The sequence below is a fragment of the Cygnus olor genome, chromosome 9 (genome assembly GCF_009769625.2).
Source record: "Cygnus olor isolate bCygOlo1 chromosome 9, bCygOlo1.pri.v2, whole genome shotgun sequence".
Taxonomy (NCBI): Eukaryota; Metazoa; Chordata; class Aves; order Anseriformes; family Anatidae; genus Cygnus; species Cygnus olor.
This window is the reverse complement of record NC_049177.1, coordinates 20,978,194-20,999,310: the sequence shown is the minus strand read 5'-3', so window position 1 is coordinate 20,999,310 and position 21,117 is coordinate 20,978,194. Positions and strand designations below refer to the sequence as shown.

Genomic DNA, 21,117 nt, shown 5'->3' with positions numbered 1-21,117 from the left:
CCTAGCATGGTCTTTGAGAAGCCATGAGAAAATGTGGTTGTTTTTTAATGTGTGTGAGTAGTGTGTCTTTTTAACAGGAACCTCTCAGTTTTCCCCACTTCCTATGGTTCGGGTCCCATAACAGAGTACTCCACCTGAAAGGAGTATGGGCTGTATGCCTGATAGGTGTGCCCTGAAGTGCACCTTATGTGCTCCAGCCCCTCATGGGCATTCAGGGCATCAACCTAGCATGGTCCTTGGAGCTAGTCTGAAGGTACACCCCCAAGTTGTGTATAGGCCCCAGGTAGGCTTTGTAGACAAAAAGTGCTTGGGAAAGGGGTAGAGATGAGTGTGGAAGAGGTATGAAGACCTCATAATTATGTCAGGATTCTCAGGCTTCCCATGGCTTTGTTTGCTTGTAGATAAACGAACCTGCTGCCATGACGGCGTCACATTGCTATTCCAGCGCATTGTTCTTTGCCACTGTCTCCTGTGAATTAAGCATAAGCATGTGGTTCCTCTTTTGGTGTAACTACTCTTTTGTAGTTACATTCATTTGAGATGATTGTGTGAGAAATCTCACCCTGCGCTAATTGCAGTGTCCATCCTAATACATCTTGTACGAGGGAAGAAATGAACAGAGACCTTAGTAATGAAATGCTGCTGGCAGGACATGCATGCGCTTAACAGAAACTACCGTTATGCCTGAATGCTAATTAAAGGCAGCACAAACCCAGCAAAATCCTAACTCATTTGAAATTAATGGGACTTTCAGCTTCACCATGTGCAAGCTTTGTTTCTGGCTTCTTTATGTGTTGGTGTGGTGCAGGCTTTGATGTGGATCACAACTAAGCTCAGGAAGGAATTATCTAATGAAAATAATTTCAAGTCATCCCTGACCTAATCTGGCCTGAAAAAGATCAAAAGCTCATAATATCATTACGGCCACATAATGCTGGGTATGTTTATATTTGTCTAGCGTCGATCTTGAGGGTGCCCTGAACTATCTGTGAGACTCATCTGCATATCCTTACCTACTGCATCATCAAAGCAGTAAATGTATACGTGGCTATTGCAGCTTAATGCCTCAAATTCTGAGAATTATTCTGTCCTAAGCATCAGTGATGTATAAGTAGTGGTTTATTGATTCCTCTATTCTGATTATTAGACTGATTCTTCTTGCACAAGATGTATTCATAGTATTTATTTTTTATTTTATTTTTTTGTTTCCAGTCTTAGCAGCCTATCTAATCAATCTTTATTCTTACCTGTGTGAATGATTCAGAGCAAGATCTGGCTTCCCCAGTTTTAAGTAGCAGGTTACAAGCTTTGTCTCAATAAAGCTGGCAATACTGGAAATATCTTCTGGAGATGAATCAAAGGGTTTGCCTGTAGCAGCACCTTTACTGCAAAGCTTTACAAGAAAAAAAGCATTGTTTACTAAAGTTATAATATGGTTTTTGTTAGATAGAAATGCATTTTGTAACTGATAAATGGAGAAAACTGACTTCTAAGTAAAATATACCCTGACCTTAACTACAGTTAGAACTACAGCAATCGGTACAAGTATACGTGAACATAAAACAAAATGCAATGGCATCTTCCCGGAAGGGATAGTCAAAAGAGCAGATAATAAGCTAAAAACTAAAAAGCACTGTTAGGAAAGAGATTATATTTTTCCCCATTTTCAAAATCCAAGGCTTGTCTCCAGGCTCCCAAAATCTGTGGCCGTCTTGAGACTATGTTTGAAGAAGGAGTCTCAGACAGCTATTTTCTTATTTCAGCACAGCCAGTGGTGAACTTTGCCTTAGTCCTACAGCTAGGAAAGTAGAGAGTGATGCAAGTCAAAGAAGCCCCAAAGAATCTCCACCCCTCATTAAATGGATGGCTTCTCCTTCCAGAAAGCTGCTATAGAAGGATGAGATCAAACATCTTTCCCATCTTCTCAAGCCATATAGAATTTAGCAGAGAGAAAGTTTCTATTTTTTTAGAAAAAAGATGATACTTTTCTTGATAGATGAATCACCTGTTGTTCATCGCGGAAAAGTATTTAATCAGAAATTCACTGTCTATTTCATAATGAGCATTATTAGAATTAGATAACCCACAACTCCTTAAAGTTTTGGAGAATATTCAGCACTGGCAGAGCTACCACACTTGGCAGGACCACCTTTCATCCTCAAATCCTTGTGCTTTGTTAATCTTCAGGCAACCTGATTTTGTAATGTCCAAGAGTACTAAAAATTAGCTTTCAGTTCTTAAGAAAATTCAACTGTAAGCAATTAGATACAACTGTAAACAAATAGATTGTCTAAGAGCCTTGTCTTTAAGGACAATAACGATACAGTGCTACTAATGAAAATGCAATTGAATGTCCTTTGCTTGGATAAACATCTCTAACAGGATTGTTTAGTGTGCAATGATTTCATCTGCCTAAGTGACTTCACTGCAAATCAACTTTAAAAGCAGATTTCTAATGAAGATTAACAAATTCGTATTTAGCTAGGTCGTGTGCTTTATCTCTCAGATCACATGCAGACTGGTGCTGAGGACCCTGAGAGCACTGCTCTGCAGCTACAGGCTGCTGGGGATGAATGCAGCCTCTGCTTTAAAAATGGTGTATAACCAAGGGACTGATGCTCGAGTCCATTTCTGCCAGTCACCAAAGCTTTAAAATGGAAGGAGGATATAGTCTGCTTGTCTAGCTCCTCATCATTAACAAGTTTAGTTACACTAATTAGTTTCTTGTCGCTTCTTAGTTAACATCCAGTGGTTGATCTTTATGAGGTGCAAGGTCAACTCAGCAGTTGAGATCTCTTTAGAAGATTAAATCCATCAAGAAAAAAGCTCATCTACATATGCATCTTTCCTCCCACATGGAATCCTTCAAAGCAGAAAGGATTACAGACCCACATCCAGTCTTAGCACCTACAAAGCTAACCCCATCTTTAGGGTTTTGTGCATTGGTTAGAGATCAGCTCAGTTCTTCTCAGTCAAGGGTCATTCAACAAAGTGTCCCCCTAGTTCAGGTGTGATAAATATCCTTTTTTTTTCTTCCACATCTCCTCTCTGCTGTGAAGTTACACAGTGTATATAATAACACCCATACGTTTAAGATTTCTATCATCTTGTTATCAGTAGAAGTTATAAATCAGAGAATTCATCACTTTTAACTTTGCTCATGGTACCATATATATCTGCTGAAGTGTCTCTAGGGGTAAGGCATGCTATATGTACCTAAAAGACACAGAGAATTATGTTCACATCAGTGAACATAAAAGTATCATCAAGTTTTTTTGTAATAACACTTTTCAGCTGAATTGGCCATGCTGTGACCTCTGTTAAATTTATGGGAATTAGAGCTTTGAGGCTACTCCCTTGACTTTCAAGTTCTTGAAGGATTGTGAGAAGAAAAGAATCATTTAAGGATCCCTTCAGTATAAAGTGCCACAATTCAGAGTTTCCTTGATTCTTCCTGCTGATATGAGGAGTTATGTCTCAACTTGTGTAACCCCTCAGTTATCTTTGACAAAAGGCAAGACACAAGTCTCTGTAAACCATATCTAAACAAATAAGGATTTAGCAAATATCTTTAAATACAGTGAAGACTGGGTTCTGCGAGGTCTCCTCGAAGTGATCTCAGAGTAACAGTTCAAACAAACAACTCAGTGTTTAATCTCACAAAATCAGAGCGATATTTCAAGGGGTTTTGCTTCTGTTTGTGACCATCTAAGCAGTCTGTTTTAGATCAGAAATTCTCTCATAGGGATTTTTGTGCAGCATTTCTGCTGTTGATCTATGGGCTTGAGTTGGGCTTCTTCACACTAGTTCCATGCAAAAAACAACAGCTTGCACCAAAAGCAAGATTCATCCTAATTTCACAGAAATGTCTCCTTTTGTACTTAGCAGAAAGGTCATGAATATACAAGATAGCCCTAGTGTCTTCTATAAGTGAAACGTGCAAGAAATTAAATGGCAGTGGTGGTATAAGGGACTGGTTTTGCTAGTGATATGTAAACACTGCTGTGAAAGCTTTTTGTTGGGCAAAACACCTCAGTGCTGCCCAATAAACGCAAGTTCTGAGGGAAATTAAAACTTTAGTATTTGTTTCTTCAGCCTTTACTGTATTTTGCTGACCTGTTGTTAAAAGCACTTGAGTATGCAGCAGGAGAGATCGTTTCCTTGCATTGTCCTGTCTGCTGCTGAATACTGAATGAGAAGAAGGGCTCTGGGAGGTGAGGCAAAGGCAGTGCCTGGAAGCACCTGAGAAAGCTCATCTGGGGAAGCTTCCAGGGAAGGATTTAGGAGGGATAGACACAGCGAGCTGGGATCTGGAGGCACAGATGGGGATGTGGAGAAGAGTTCTGGAAAGACTTACATCTGAGTTTCAAAGGGGAAGAGAAAAAGGAAAATTTCCTAAGGATCCAAAGAAGCTCTGCAGCTACAGATTGTTGTAATTTTGGGAAAACGTGTTGGACTGAGAGCAAGGGAAGAAAGGCTGTGCCATGCACAGACATAATGAGCAGGGAGGAGATTTGTTTGCAATTTTCATGTCTCACCCAGCAGCACTGAGTTTTCTTTGTCCTGCTGCAGTCTGCAGTCCAGTAACACTACCTTTGAAGATCAAAAGGGCTGTTAGTGTTTTTGGAGTTCTTGCTTTAAATAAAAGGTAAAAGCAGCTCCATCTCACTCCTCTGAATACCTGAAGGTCTTGTCACAAGGACATTCAAATATAGATGCAGGCTTGGAGAGGCAGTTAAATTTTTTACCATTGAGGGTTTCTTTTCCCAGAGCTATGTTACTGAATTTGATTTTAATTCCACACTGGGAAATGTGGGGGTACGTTTTAACTAAGACTTTGGTGCACTTTTGGGTTTGCAGAAATCTTGCCAATGTCTAAAAGGTTATAGATGCTATGAAATTGAAGAAAACAACTTAAACATGTGACGTTTTAAAGCCAATCTGGGGTTAAAAACCTGCAGTGGTACCATTTCGTAGCCTTTATCATAGCTAGCAAATGTAACAGTATCTTTCACTTGCAGACTTAGTTTACCTGAGAGTACCCCTCAGTAGACAGGAATGTTTTTCCAGAAATAACATTGAATTTTAAAAATTCTGCCAAAGGATTCTTGTTACAAGTGGAGGTTTTGTGTACGCGGAGCATGCAAACTTTAGAAGTCTGCCCAGTTATCCCACTCAAAGAATTACCATCTACCTAAATGAGGTATTAGGAATGGAAGTGCTACCTGCAATTTTTTTGTTGTTAATGGGGAACTGACACTAATTATGTTATACTTTTACTGATAAAGGAGGTTTCTCTTTCAGTGTGTTTGAGCCTATAACTGTGTTGCTGAAACCATGGTCATATAAATGCTTGTGATATAGTACTTTGTCAAAGGTCACCAAACAAGTCTGTGACACGGTGAACTTAGCATAGATCTTGCTGTGGAATTAAGGCTTTAATTCTGGCAGTAGCAAGCAAAGAAATTTTATGAGTAAAGACCTCCCAGGCATTAGCTAATGAGAAAGAGAGGAAAAGATTCCCCCAAACCCACCATGGCTTTGGTGAAAGACCGGTGGAAATGCTGGTCTAGAAGGTGGCATGTCAGTGTGGGTGTTATTTGCAAAAATAAAGCTAGAGCTCTGGTGATGCCTTGCTGCCAGAGCTGTGTCACTGAAAGCAGGGGAAAGGTTCAGCTGTACAAAACTGGCAAAGGCAGCAGATTGCTAATTGCTGCTATAGGCTTGGTGTATATTCAAATCAGGAATACAAGTTGTCTTAAGGAATTAGATTCTCGATAAATAACTATAGTTTGCTCAAAAGAATTAGATGCCCGATACATATCTATCTGTGTGTGTGTGTGGATATAGATACATATCTGATAGCACATTTAGCTCAGGAGCTGCCTGGGAAAATGAGTAAATTTGGTCAAATGGTGTGTTTCAATGACATTCTTCAGCAATTTTGAGATCAGTCATGCTTTCTTTTGCCAGAATGAAAGGGTTAAGGGCGAGTTTGAATATAGCAGTAGCAGTAACCTGCTGGCCTTGCTGGAGCTGATTGCCTTGATTTTTTTCTTTCTTTTTTTTTTTTTTTTTTTCCTGGAGAGGACTGTTTAATCATGTCTCTCTGTTTTAGAGATAACTTTGTGGATTTCCCTGGAGTGATTTTAGAGTGGCTAATCAGAGGGACAAACCTGAAAAGGCAAGAAATGTTTAATTAGAGTCTTTTCTTCTGACTAGCCAACAGTCCTAACCAGATGCCTTCACTCCAGAGCAATCCAAGTACTCAGCCTGGTAACGTCACTGCATTGCACATCAGGCACCTGGCAAGTTGAACATTAACTGCATCCCAGAAAATGTCTGCTAAGGAAGGCTACTTCTGAAAATAACTTTTGAAATCTGATTGCAAGCCCCACATCAGGCTGAAAACAAACCACTTTTTGTATGCTGCTGTGTATTCCAGTCCTTACAACTATTAAGCACTATGAAAAATTCTGCAGAAAACCAGTATAACAAAGAACCAGATAATGATAGTTTTGGCTCTGTGGGGGAAAATAAAAAAAAAAAAATTAAGCATGGGGAATAAAAAGAGAGAGGGTTTGCTCTCAAATATATGATTTCATGCAGCATAACTTTCCGGCTTCTATTCAAAGTCATACTGACATCTTGGTATATAATTTCAGTCAGCAGAGCAGGAATTGTATATAAAACCTCTGTCTTTATTGTTAATGAGATTTGTGTAAATAACTCTCTAAAAACATATTGAAAAAATATAATTCACTACTAAATCTGAATGTAGATGTCAGGTAAGAAGAACTAAATTTACTAAGCTTCTGCAATGTGCTCTGCAATTGATTTTTCAAATAATATGTACATGATATTTCTGGCGTATTAGCTGCTTTATGCAGAGTTAGCACTAGATTTTGTAACAGTAATGTGTGCGCAGGGCATATTTGCTATCTAGGGGATATTATTGGTTACACAGTACTGGCAGAGAGCCAGATATACCTCGGATATGCCAAGATTCGAGAAATGATCCTTATTTCTATTCAGAAAACACTGTCTGCCAGAAAAGAGCGAGTCTGGTGAGCAGCACCAGATGAACTTCACAGGCCTCGTGGTGGGACTCAGCCTGCTCTCCCCACATCTCTGCTGGGTTTATCTGGAGCCCTCTCTATGTCTAGGCTTAAATTTCTTCTTCAGCTATAACCAGCCTATATTTCAGGTGTCTCCACAGTAATCGCAGGTGTGTGAAAGGGATTTGGTGACCATGTGGGGCAGAACATTAAAGAAGCCCAAACCTAATTGCAAAATTGAGACTTCAAGTGTGCACAAAATTCAGAGGATATAGCATTTTAGTTTGTGCTCACTCCTAGGTGGATGCTGCTTTATAAAAATAAACTTGATGTGAATCCTTCCCTCCCACAGAAGATAACGATGTTCCCTGCAGCACTCCTAAGCCGAAGTCGTTCCTGTTTATTGGCCCAGCTTCAGATAAAGACTTTACCTCCCCTCAGCACAAACTCAGGGGTCTTTCTCATATAGTAAATAATTTGCTTTGATAGCATTTAAATCAGGAACAAAGGTTTTAGGAAAACGTCACCAATTTGACTTCATCTTGACCTGTGTGCTATGCTACGAATCTGTGCCTCCTGTTAATGGTCTCTGTTATGGAGTGCCCCCCTTATTGGTATTGCCAGGGTGAGGAGTACAGAAGAAAAAGGAAAACAAAACCCCAAAGCTCTCTAATGAAAGATATATTGTGGAATCAATATACCACAATAGTTTCCAAGGAACTTTATATTCTGTGCTATATACTGAAGTCTCCTTTATAGATTGCCTTTGTAATGCAAAATTTGTCAGTCCTCCAATGCGAGTCCACCCAAAAATCAAACCAAACAAAGATAGTGTAAATATTCCATGTAAAAACCGAACAATCAGACAAAAGTCAAAACTGATACCAGTAGCTCCTCTTGATAGGCGTGTAGTTCAAGATGTATGTTGGACTTGGAAGCAGGAGCATCAGTCTTTTTTGATAGCATTCACAGGAGCTGGCCAAAATTATTTTTTTTGGTGGCAACTGTCAGCTGGTGTGATGTAACTATATTGTAGCAAGATTTTGAGAGCTGTCATGATTGCTTGGAAAAAGCAATATAATTTCAGGCCAACTAATTTAATCCCTTTGATGCCAAGAGATTTGCTATCACTACGTCCAAACACAGAGATATCTCACCAGCACTTTTATGAAGGCAAACTATGTGAAAGGCTCACTCTGCCTTGACGGACAGGATTATTAGGGAAAAACAATCATTTGCTGAAGCCTTAATTTCATGCCATTTCTGGATATGACATTAAAGTTAGCTTCAAGCTCTCCTCTCTGCCCCCTCCTCAGGACTGTGTGGATTTGGTAAACTCCAGCACGAATCTCCTAAGCATTATTGTCAGTGTGAGAAACAAGGCACACATCCATGCCTCAGGAATAAACAGAAATAAAGCTCTTCCCTAAAGTAACCTAAACAGAATTCATTCCCCCCTACTTTTTATTGTTTGGTTCACCTCTGTAAAGCTTTTCAGCATTTATATTCATTTTACACTGTCAAAAGCTGAACAGGAGTAAGATAACAAATGGTTCTGGTAGCAGCTGTCACCACCTACTGTCTGTGTATGCCTGTGTGAATCTCTAAATGGAAATAAAGTACTTTAATAACACATTTTCTCTAAACTGTCCTCATGGATAAAGTTACTCTCAGATCAGTCCGTGAACACTTTCCAATTCGGTGCCCACTTCAGCCTGCATCTTTGTCTCTCCTCTGCAGAGCCTAGGTAGGCATGCAGCAGTATGATTAGAAGACAGTTCGAATAGAAAACGCTTTAATAGCACACCTTCTGTGACCACTGCTCGCCTGCGTTGTCTGCTTTTGGTGTTTGGACCATCTCCTCACCTGCCTAATTTTCTCCCTATAAATTAAGCCAATTGTCATTGTGTTTTTCGCCCTGTCGGCTCCAGCCGGGAAGCACCCAGAGCCACAAATTAAACACAAATTGCTCTGCCCTCCCTGTTCCTGTAAGATACCTTCCAGGAGCAGATAGCAGCTAGGAGGATAAATGCCTCCAATTTCTCAGGGCCCTGAACGTAGCAGGAACTCCTCTTCCAGCCAGGGTCTAAGGCATTGCCTTACATTGAGAGGCGTGAGGTAGGATCGCACTTCTGTGTTGGCCTATTATTGGGTATCTCAATGCCTGTGATACACATGGGGAGCTGCGGGGTTCAAACACCTCAAGATTTTTAGCCATCCAGCTTTCACAGAAGACCTTTAAGTCTCCAGCCAGAAGTGAGGTGTCCAGAGCCACATATGTTGGTGGTGGCTGAGCAAAACACTGAGCCCACATCTCTGAAGATGGACTAGTGCCTCCTCCAAGGCTGTCCCAAGTCTTTTTTTTCCCTCTTTCTCTCTCTTTTTTTTTTTTTCTCTTCTTCTTCTTTACTTACTGAGAGATGTATTACATGGGCCTTGTCTCTGTTTTGCAGTGATTGTAATACATGAGGTTTGCACGTGTTTAGGTCAATGAGGCTTTTGATTGTAAGTGACAAGTGGTGGGTGATTATTATTTTTAATCAACAGTTATATTGCTCAATGTTTACAAATTACGATGAAAATATTTAGCGCTTTTGAGCACCCGTCACCTCCAGGTAAATAGTTTAATAGCATGTGAGGAAGCCAATTAAAGTTAATTAGAAATTGACTGATCTGCTTTGGCACCAGAATGATTGGAAAATATGGTCTGTCCTTTCTGAAGTAGGAATTTTGTTCTCCTAGACACACGTGAGTGAGGAAACATTGTTTTATGGTCAGCATATTGTATTCATTTGGGGGAAAAAAACAAAACAACCCCCCCCAAACAAACAAACAAACAAACACAACCCTATACTTTATAAGCCAGATATGTAACAGCAGTTCAGGCGAGAAGAATAGGGTCATGAATCCTTATAGACAAATAGCTGTGCTGTTCCTCAGCTTTATTTCATGGTGATGGGCATGCTGGAAATGTCTAGAAGATTAATGGATTCAAATTCAGTGATCAAAAGATGGGAGCGTGTCCAAATGGATCATTATAACAGATTCCCACTCTATCCCACAAGCCAGATTTGAGCCATCTGTAAGCTTCACATTCCTGGTCTAAAATCTTCTGCAGCCATAAAAGACAATAAGTATCAGTAGGAAAAAAAATCAATTTCTTGGCTTTGCAGCCTAAAAATACAGTGATGGCACTACAGGAGGAGAAAAAGTGCTGATTATCAGGCGTTTTTAATTTTTTTTTTTTTTTTAAAGTAAGTTAAACGAGTAGGCTGTATTTAGGAAACTATTTTGTTATCAGAGGTTAAAAGAATATTTCTGTAGAGTAAAGTCAGCATCTCATGCTCAGGCTTTGAGGGATCGGTGACTGTCATCTCTGTTGTTCTCAAGACCTAGTGTATTCTCAGCAAGAAGTTTCTAGAAGACTCATGCTGATGATAAAGATAGATAATTTATGAGTCTGATTTTTAGCTCCAGAAATCTGGTGCTAAAAAAAATATGTAGCCTTTCACGTTATCCCTTGAGGACTCAGGTTTCATGGTGTTAAAATATGTCTAGTCCTTGTACAGCTTGTCTTGGTGAAAGGGGGTAGGGAAAACTATAGAAAGTCACATTTTCTCCCCTTTTTTTTTTCATCCCAGTGGATGACCAGTAATTTTAGTCCCCATGCTCCTTAAAGTAAGGGATTACACAGTGATGGCTTCCTGGACACTAGGATCCACCTGAAAGAGGAGACTGAGGAGACTGGTGGTGGGGAGGGCAGAAATGTGGCTGTACCACGGTTGTTCTGCAGCACCTAGCACTGATTCAGCGGTCTCAATGGGGAGCACATCCAAATATCCCGATGATGTGGTGCTCCCTGTACTGCAGCAGGGCCTCTAAGAAAGCCACCTGAGCTTTTCCATTCACTGCTTGAGGTGAACCTCTTCTCACGTAGGTATTTATAGAGGAAATACTTATCTTTTGCTTCTCATATTGAGACATTGATAGAAGACTTGGTTGAACCATACTGTCTAACTCTTTACTGGTATGTAATTATGCTGACAAGGAATGGATGCCATGGCCTCTTTCAAAATATTTGCTTTTTGCAGATATTGTTGCCTGGAAGAGGGAGTATGGTCTTGACACAGCCTTCTCTGCAAGCCGTGAATCACGAGGCAATGAGCCACGGGAAAGGTTAATCTGAAAACTCAAGGTACGCAAAAAAAGATGGCACTAACGTTTAGCTCACTGCCATAGGAACAGTGCCCACAGTAGCCATCTGTGGGAGATGGAGGCGTTCCAGCTTGTGGAAGGCTCCACAACAGCACTCTTGTGAATTAACCACACGCTGTTTGAGGCCTTCACCTCACACGTGGGATGCGCTTTGTGTCTCTGAGACACCGCACTGAACGCTGTGTGCTGAGGCACTGTGGACTGCCTTCTGGGCCCAGCAGTCACAAACCTGTCTCATTTATTCTTTAATCACTGGGGAGGGTTATTTGCAGAACAACAGGGTCTGGAATTAAATTTGTGCAGGTTTTAAACAGGCTGATATTTCTGAAGTCTTTTATACTCCCTGATATTAGGAGATTAGCATGAGACAAGATCTTTCAATCCCTATACAGGTTTAATGTTATTTCCTAGCTAAGCTGTTAATAATTGGCTAGAGATTTTATAGATATCAGTATATGGTTTCCATTGAGGTTTTAAGCTAGAGAGTCATTTCTCATACCCTTCGTATCCCAGTCCAGATGTTCAAGTCTTATTTTCCTATGTTCCAACAGATGGATGCCAAAAATTTAGGGAAATTTACAGTGTTTCTCAATGTAGTCTGCATAATATACTGCATTACTGAGCTCAGAGGTGGCAGACCAAAGACTATTGCCCCAATTTCTTCAGCTTTTTTCCTCACTAGCAACAGAAAGTATTTAATTCTTAAGCTCTAATGGTGAGAGTTCTCCAAGGGAGCATTATTTTTAACTCTCCCAGGCCACCTATAATGCAGCTGACTAACACCAAGTCCCTTCTGATTAATTTAATGGTAGCTAAATAGTGCAGAAATAGTAAGAAGACACCAATTCTTCTCTTGATAACACTGCCTTCCTGACATCTGCGGTAATCAGCAGCATGCTGCCCAACATATAAAAGTCTCTAAATTAAACAAGCGTTTTAATTTTCCCTTCTGAAATCCAACAATTCTAGTGCTAGACATTCAGAATTGCCTTTTATTTGCATATCTGAAAAACAACATGATCTAAAGAATGATAATGCCTCATGAATATATAGGTAGAACTAAAAAAGACATTTTAGCTTGAAAAAGAGTTAAGAAACATACGATATTTGCAATAAGGTAGCATGCTTTAGTGATACTATTGAAATGTAAGGCCATACACATGCTTTTCTGGATCAGGGTCCCTAACTCAAAATGTTGTAATGTCAAACTAAAACCTTGAGTTCCTTAAATGTGAAAAATACCTGTAAACATTTTGCACTAGAAAATATAACTTTGAATTTCCTGACCTTTGAGCTTGTTACATATCGCGCTTCTCCTCACCCACATGAAATGCAGAGGAATTTTTGTGTATTTCATCAAGGAGCCATGGGTAAAACAAGCACAGTTTCAATCTCAGGAGTTTAAGTTTTCTGGTTTTCTCTGCATCATTTCCAATTTGTCTATATCTGAACAAATAGATGAATTGGAGCCAATGCAGAGAAAAGCAACAAAAATGATACAGAGGTTTAGAAAACATGACCTGGGAGAAAATAATAAGAGGACTGAATCTATTTAATTTAGAGGAAACTGAAAATAGATTTGCTAAGAGGTTGCAAGTACAGAGAGAATAGGGTGGTTAATTGCTTTTCATGACAAATAAGGATACAAAAAGTTATCGGCTATTTAGCGGTATGGGAGATTTGGAAAAAACTTTCTATCAGCTTGCTGAAATAGATGTGAAGTCCCTCTCATTGGATATTTTTAGAAACAGAGAACAGAAATGTCTTTCAGAGAAGTTCTGAGCTTGTTTTTCTTCTGGGGAGGGTTGGATTATGAGACTGTTTGAGAAGCCTCCGCCCTACAATTCTGTGATTTCCCAGTCACTCTGTCCACAGTCCCAGGAAGGAATTATTTAATCTCTGCTTGTTCTTTCACCAGGATGTCTATTAGCTGGCCTTTCCATTTCCCCTTAGGAGCAGACAAGTACTCCTTTCCTCTCAACTGAAAAGTGTTTTTGTCCCCATCAAAGATCACTTCTGAATGAAGGGAAAAAAAACAAACACAAAACCACCCTAAACTAAAAAGGATGCCACTTCCTAATTTTTCTCGCTCACTGCTATAATACTTATTGTTTTAAAATAAAATGTCTTCAGTATTATAGGAAAAAAAAAAAAAGGAATATTTGTTTGTCAACAGCCAACCTTGAATGTTTTACAAATACTCTTGGATTAAGTTTGGCAGTATGGCTCTGAAAAAATTATAGTTGGACCTTTTTTCAGCATGTCAAGTGCATAGCTGAAGTGATTGGGGTCACAGTGGAGATAAAATATTAGGGAGAACCCTGAAAAGGCAGCTTGCAAGTCCTCTATTCTAATCACCAACCATATTCCTGTGAAGTGTCTAAAGTGTCTCTCTCTCTTTATTTTTTACTTTTTTTTTTTTTTTTTTTAATAAAGAGACACTGGCCTTTAAAATCCTTAGAGCTAATAAAGAGTGATTTTTTGCATCATGTATCATGGAAAAAGTCAAGCCCTCATCCATACAGTAAATGTTAGTGACTGGGTTAATTGTGAAGATACAGAGCATCTTTCAAGGTTTATAAGACAGCTATGCTCTTGGAGATACGGTTTTCAAAATGCTCTAATGCTACCTCTTTGAAAGCAGCCTTTGGCTGCAGAATGCTACTATTTAACAGGTTTCACTTTACTAAAAATTGAGAGTCTGATGCCACTGTTAAATTTCATTCTGCACACAAGCAGTTTATCATAGTCTGTTCCCAGCAATTGTAATCCAATTTTTGTAATCTTACATTGTTTAAAAAAGAGAGGGAGAGGGAGAGAAAGATACTGAACGTCAATCTGATAAAGTTTAAATAACTGGTGCTTTTTTGTGATTATGTCAGTTTTATAGCAGCATTATGGAAACACGACAGGGTAACTAAAATCTGATTACATCTAAGTCCTTGCCCATTATGCGATTATTATGAACCATGACTTCTCCTGGCACATTATGAATTACATGGTCATAATGCAAGGGATTTCCAATATAATTAACTGAGATTAGCAGCACTAGAGAAATCTGGGAATAATGATACAACTTTGGACAATCAGTTTTACTGTAAATGCTGCTCGCTCTCGCTTCCAGGAAACAGGAGGCTGGTGGATGCAACTGTGACCCACCTGTCGGGGGTTCCTGCACCTCCTTTCCCTCCCTCCCCTCACAGAATTAATTGCAACCGTGCCAGAATCCCGGAAACTCCCTCTTTTATTCTTTTCTTCCCGCATTATACTGATAAAATTCAAGGCTGGCTAAGATTTTTGAAAGTGTCACAGGTTTTCAGATGCCTCCTTTCTGGAGGCTCAGCCTGAAATTGGAAAGGGCTCTGCTTTTGCAAACATAGAAACATCACTTATTGAAGGACAGATCAATTTAGGACAGCTCAAGTTAGAGCACTTAAAGATAGAAAGTCATGAAAATCTTTGATCTAGTTTCAAAGACCATGGCCAAGGTCATATTATTTCTGTAGTGTCTCCAGCAGCCAAGAGATCCTTCTTTCCATGAAAAAAACCCACAGGTTTTAGCTCTCAGCTGCAGAAGAAAAAGCTGACTGTGTCCAGAGGGGTTGCTCACTGCTGGACTGGTCCTTTCTCATGTAGAAATAAAAGGATTTCTGTACAGATCTGGTGGCCGTCTACTGGCTTTAGGGAAAAAGAGGGAAATGGATGATGGAAATGGATGATGGAATTGCTGTAGGGAAAAAGGAGCAAAACCAGACCTTTTCTTTAAACGAAGAGTTAAACATTTCATCCGGTAGTGCATGGATAGCTGGGGTACGGTGCGAACTCTCCTGATTATGGAGACATCGTCTGACCCTAACAGAGATGGGATTAAAAAGAAGAGCCTTTTTTTTTTTTTTCTATAGGTTTTAAATTTCCTTCATAATGTATAACTAGAGTTGAAGGCCTAGATTAAAACAAAAATCACCTCAGATTTTTTTTTTTTGGTTCAGTCCAGTGCCTCCTCCTCACCTGCTATGATTTATTTATAGGTCTTAATTGCCAGATTTCACATGAAATCGCATCCCAGGATTTGTATTATTTGTGTTATAAACTATGCTCATTCCAGGCTTGTGCACCTTATTCCTTTTGATACAGTGACATCCAGTTGGCACGATTACAGCCTCTCATTTACTTTGTGATCTCCCTAGCACCTCGTACCTCCAGCGCCGTTGCAAACTGAGCTGCTGCCACCGCGTAGTTCTTCTGCCCGTAGCGAGCGCTGGCGTCCCGCAGGGCCACCCGCAGCTGCTTGTCGACCCGCGGCACGCTCGGTGTGCTCATAGCAGCGGTGGCACAGCCATGGTGTGCTGATCGGCAGCCTGCAGGCACCGCTGCCTCAGCAAACTCAAAGGAAATCTCCTCCTCGTCAATGTAGACCAACTTCGTTTCGATGTCCAGCAGGCTTTTCAGAGGAATGTGAGACAGAGGAGCTGGGATTAGCCGATTGCCGGGCTCTAACATCGCCGCTTCTTTCTTCTCATCGAGTTTTTCATTGGTTTCTGATTTCCATTTACAGCTTGCTCTGTCTGCATCATTACTTTGTTTTTCCTTCTTCTCTGCCATTTTTATTCCCTCCATTATATTTCCTACTGCTACATCTCGAAGGTGCTCTTTGACCTCTTGTGGTGCTTCTGTAGTATCGTTCAGTTTGTTTGCTGCTACATTTGGCTCCTTGCTAGCATGTATTTGCTGAGAGGTTTCATTCAGGCCACTTGCGCTTAAGACATTTTTTTGAAAGTCAATGTTGCTTCCTGGTTCCATATCTTGAGCAAAGAAAGAGTCCTAGGAGAAAATGCAGAAAAGTTAAAAATACTCAAACACCACAAAGCCAAAAAAAAACCACCCTGTGCAAATGCTTTCCCCACTCAGCACACTTTAGGCACCATTGTGAGTGGAAGCTCTTCAGGACTTCATACATAGCATAGCAGACTCACTGCAATTACTTTCTTTATCTCGCATAAGGGTTTAAGGCATCTTAAATACTCTTTATAATGGTTGTTTGTTTTTGTAGGGTAATGCTGGTGCATCAGTTTGTTACACGTACAGCAAGAAGAGGAAAATCCAGCTTTTACTCATAAGGAAAAAAGAAGAAGAAAAGAACAAAAACCAGTGACTGATTGACTTGTGTTATATGTTGTTATGGGGTGCAAAAAATCACCGTGGCCTGATTTTCAAGAGCTGCTGAGCACAGTCGCTGGAGCCAAAGAGGAGTGTTTACAAATCAGGCACTTCGGTTACATTCCAAAGGGACACAACCTCCAAGCGGGATCCTAGCTTCAGCTGCATTTGAACAAAATTCAGATCCGGATTTGGGTTTCAAAGCCATTCTTTATGAATTGTCTGCAAAGGACACTGGCATGTTGCTGCCAGGAACCCTCCCCCAGTAGATAGCAGCCCAACTCTCAATTCGGGGAGCTGGCAGTGGCTTCAAACTGGTACAAGATGCCGAATCAAATCCACAAGGCTCTTCTCAAGCAGTTCCTGTGCAAAAGGAAAGATGACTTGATCTGCACTGTAAACTCTTAATTGTGCCCAAATTCAAAGGGAATTTTGATTTTCATCTGCCTCTGCTGACTTCATAGTGACAAGGTGGGAGGCACAGGTATTTTTCTTCTTAGTTTTTCCATTAGTAATGAAAAGTGTAATTGTAAATAGCTTTAATATGAGCGTCTTTCATAATGGTTTGTTAAGCATAAGCACTCAGCCTTTAACCTCGTTTTATTTTTCAACAGACCTCCATACGTTTAGCGCCGGTTTAATGCGCTTAACTACGGGTACAGATTGTACAAGGGAAAGATACATAACAAATGCATTTCTCTTCAGCCATAAACAGATTTTAAACAGCGAGCAACTTGCTAAGTTTTAGTGAAGGCCATACAATGTGCACTATTGGACTCATAAAGGCTGCCAGAATATATTCTGGAAGCTGTGGCACAATGACTCTCTACTGTTTAGGGCAATGGGCATTGGGCAGAAACATATGGAAAGGGGTAAAGGAAAGAGATGAAGGCATTTTAAGCTATATGAGAAGTGGATATGGAATTCTGGCGTAATTAAGGTTTCAACTCTTTCTCATGTTTTTACCCTGGTCCTGCTGCCCTGGCTTAGCCGGACTGCTGCTGGGAGCATCACTGGCCCCCAAAGTGGGGAATGCACTGCTTTTGACATTTGTTCACAACCACCAGGCTGAGAACTTGACCGCAGCAGAACTGCCTGTGGAGAAACTTATTCCTCCTTCCATGACTGCCACAGACGGAGCGAGAGGTGAAGGGATAATTGTGTGATTTAAGGTAATTTCAGAGGACTTTTTTCAGCGATATGCTGAGCAATCACAACTCCTACTGAGTTCAGTGGGGATGGAAAACCAGCGGCCCTTCTCAGATAGTGCTCTGCACTTGTCAGAATAGAGCTCAAAGGAATCATATTTATAGCAAACTATTTTGAATGGCAGCAGTAAAGCAGCTGGAAAAGGCTAATGTACTTGCATCTGGCAGCAATTTTACCTGTTTGTTAGACACTCAATCCCTTTTTAAAACAAACCATAGCACAGCCTAAAGATTGGAAGCCTCATTTTCCAGTGCTGGCTTCAGCACCAAGTAATTTAGGGAATTATGATTTATCTCCACTGTGCAGTGGAGCAGAGATACTCCAGCCAGCCCCAGGACCAGCTGAGGGATGAGCCTGTTAATCTTGGTGCCACGTCATGCCAGCACAATTGTCACACATGGACCTGCAATGTACCTCCTGGTGGCCCTGCAGCGTACGGCTATCCCAGTACCTATGGAGCAGTGCAGGTCTTTCATAGCCTCTTGGGTGGGATGCTCACTGGAAAATGAGATTTCAGTGTTGACATCAGACACAAGTTTGCAGGAATTTTCCTCTGAGCAGCCACGTTGCACCATGGAGCCCTCAAGGCCAATTAATGGCCTTCTTCTACTCACCAGAAAGCTTACAAAGGCAAAGCCCTATATCTGATTGGTGGGCTGATATCATTGTGAATGGGAATTTGTCTGCACCAAGCTGATTGCTGTGAGACTGCCTTAAGAAGATCAAAATGATTTGCCATGGAATAAAGAAAAGCAGAGCTCAAACAGTGAAATACGTTCAGGTAATCACTTAATGGACATTTCTCCAGTGGACAAACACCTGAAATGAACTTTTCTGTATCAAGTGGATTTATACTGCTCCTATTGTGTTTTTAGGTGTTCAAGCTGATTAACATGACTGGGTTGTGCAATGGAAGCACGTTGTAACTCAGGCAGGCTCACTTTAATCATTGCCTCAATAAAAAGAAAACACTTCTAGGGAAAAGCTTTTAGAAAATCATTATCTTTGTCAGTTAAGTATTTTCCTGAGACTTTTGTTAAAACGTCTGTTTTTTATTTTGGAAGCGTTTCCTGTAAAATGCTTCTAATGAATCACTATGCAGATAGACAGTTTAGTGCTGTAGTCAGAAAGAAACTACTCTTAAACTTGTGAGCTGTCAGGAATGATCTTCCTCTTCAGTCACAAGCAAGTCCAGCTTTCTGCATACTTGAGGGTTAATCTTTGCCAGGAGACCTCTGTCCATGGCCCTTCTAGCTCCTACAGTATTTTGTTGGGTCTGGCGGTGAGGAAACCGTATATCTTCAAATGGAGGGGCTTACATGAAAAAAAAAATATAAAAGGATAAATGTAAGATCATTTATCTTTGAAAATCTTCTGGTTTTGTTTGTTGTTTTCCCCAGATGGCTGAGGAAACCTTCTTGGGGAGAGCGGCCTGCCTACTAGATAACGTAAACTTCCTTATGTGCATGATCTTGTGAACCCTATTACTTATGCTTTTTGTTCTGTATCTAGTTTGATTCTGCTTTCAACACCTTCTCCTATTATCTCAGATCAGATTAGAGAAGAACCTGCTGATAAATCACGCTGGCACTTCAGCTGGCACCTAGTTGTTAAATTCTTTGCCAGTTCTTTGATGATCCCTTTTTCCTTCAGAATTTCAACTTTGATTTCAACCAAAAAAAGCTTTTGCCCCTATAGCTGTGAAGTAAAACCTTTCTAAACACTGAAGACCGCATATAACGGTCTTCCTCAATCTGCATGTAGCAAGGCTGAACCCCTGGGTTACATTCAGCATTGATTTAAGTGCAGTGGTAGGAGAGAGGAATTTATTCTCATGATTCTCAGAGGGAAATAGGCTGCCTTGAAGCTGGACAATTGCATTGTCATGAATAGCTCTTTTGGATATGAGTTCTGTGGGGTTGGTCTTCAGAAAAAGGTCTGTTTCCTGATTTTGGTGAAATCCTTCAGTTGACAACATAAGGCACTGTTTCTGAGGATCATGGTTGCTTTTTAAGGCAGAGGGTCCAGAGGAAGCAGAAAGCTCCAGGAGGGATTTTAGCACAGAGAGATCTCTGAGGAGCAAGTGGTGGTCCAGCTCGCACATTCCCCAGTGTTGGCCTACTGGATCATACATTTGCGTGGTTTGGAGGTTTAAGAGGATGGTACAGAAGCTAGGATGCAGCAAGGGAACTCGATGATCATGTATTTTACTCTGAACTAGGTTCCTTATGCTGGCCGTTTGACAGCAGCCAAAGTGGACCCATCATGCTCTGATGTTGAACGTGCCCCATAAATGCCTTAGAAAGACATTTGGCAGATTAGGCATCAGATCTGGAGACAGGAATAATCCCCTCCTAGCCTATATCAGAACTGGCAGAAATCTCTGCTGTCATTCTCTCATTTTGTTTTTAACTTCAGCTGCCGCCTAAGGTACAGGCTGCCTTGGCCAGGACGGTCTGCCTGTACCTCACCGGCTGTTCCAGAAGTCATTGGTGATCATCAGCATTTTGTGCTCTCTGTTGTGACCATTTCATGATGTACAGTCTCTAGAGGATACCGTCATTTTTCAGCCAGGGCACGACTGTCTGCAGCACACGTGTTTTGTGCAAAGATATCCTGTGTGTCTTTCAGTGAGCTCACTTGAGTACCAGCAGCAGTGTAGTTGTCCTAGCCTGGTTCCCCACCTGGGCTAATTAGCGTTACAGAAGATACATGTAATGACAACTGCCGAATTAGTGGACTACTAAGACAGTGATGGGACTTTTCCAGAAAGTTATAGGAACTGAACTCTTTTATCCATAATAGTCTTTTTCTCCCAGAAGACCATTTGAAATCACAGGGCAGTCATCTGCTACAGTTCATTTCAGTGCAAATGTTGGAAGAGGCAAAAATGCATCCAAAACTATGGAACAAGTATAAGAAAATTATACCACTGGTACTTGTACAAGTGTTATCCCACTTCTTCAATGTCCTTTAGTACAGACTGAAAAGTATAGTACTATAACAAAACACATCCAAAGCCCCACAACAGATAGGTCATTAGTTGCCCTCCTCTATAATAAATTCACTTAAATTGAATTCCAGATATCCTGATCCATCTCTAAGGTGAGGATGCTCCAGTTTTATCACTTAGAAATGAAGCAAGATTTATCTGTATTAGATTTACAGACAGACTTTCTGAATGAGCATGTGCACTGACAACAGCTATGCTGAGATCTGAACCGGAGATTTTTCCAGTCCATCTTTCAGCAGGATGACTTTTTAAGCACTTCCTTTACTGCTGAATACCACAAAGGCTCAGACAATCTATTGATGACGAAGGTCAGCACCTTCTTAGCAGCCCATAAAGTGAGTCTCTCACAATCAGGTTTCAGACTTTTTAAGATTCTAGCCATTTCTTTAGGCAGTGAAGCAACCTAGTTCTTTCATCTTGCTATTTTTATTGTTTGAAAGCCTGAGTCACATCTGATCTTTTTTA

At 40.6% G+C, this 21,117-nt stretch overlaps 1 protein-coding gene across 1 annotated transcript in view; it reads right to left on the bottom strand.

Annotated features, from left to right (window-relative positions):
* Nucleotides 1-21,117, bottom strand: part of SPATA16 (spermatogenesis associated 16) — a 92,634-nt gene that overhangs the window by 59,620 nt on the left and 11,897 nt on the right. The window contains exons 2-3 of the mRNA XM_040567234.1: nt 15,471-16,094; nt 1,248-1,393 (exon numbers count right to left, since the gene is read on the bottom strand). Of these exons, the coding sequence (XP_040423168.1) occupies nt 1,248-1,393; nt 15,471-16,073 (749 nt within the window). The 5' untranslated portion in view covers nt 16,074-16,094. The remainder of the gene's footprint in view (nt 1-1,247; nt 1,394-15,470; nt 16,095-21,117) is intronic.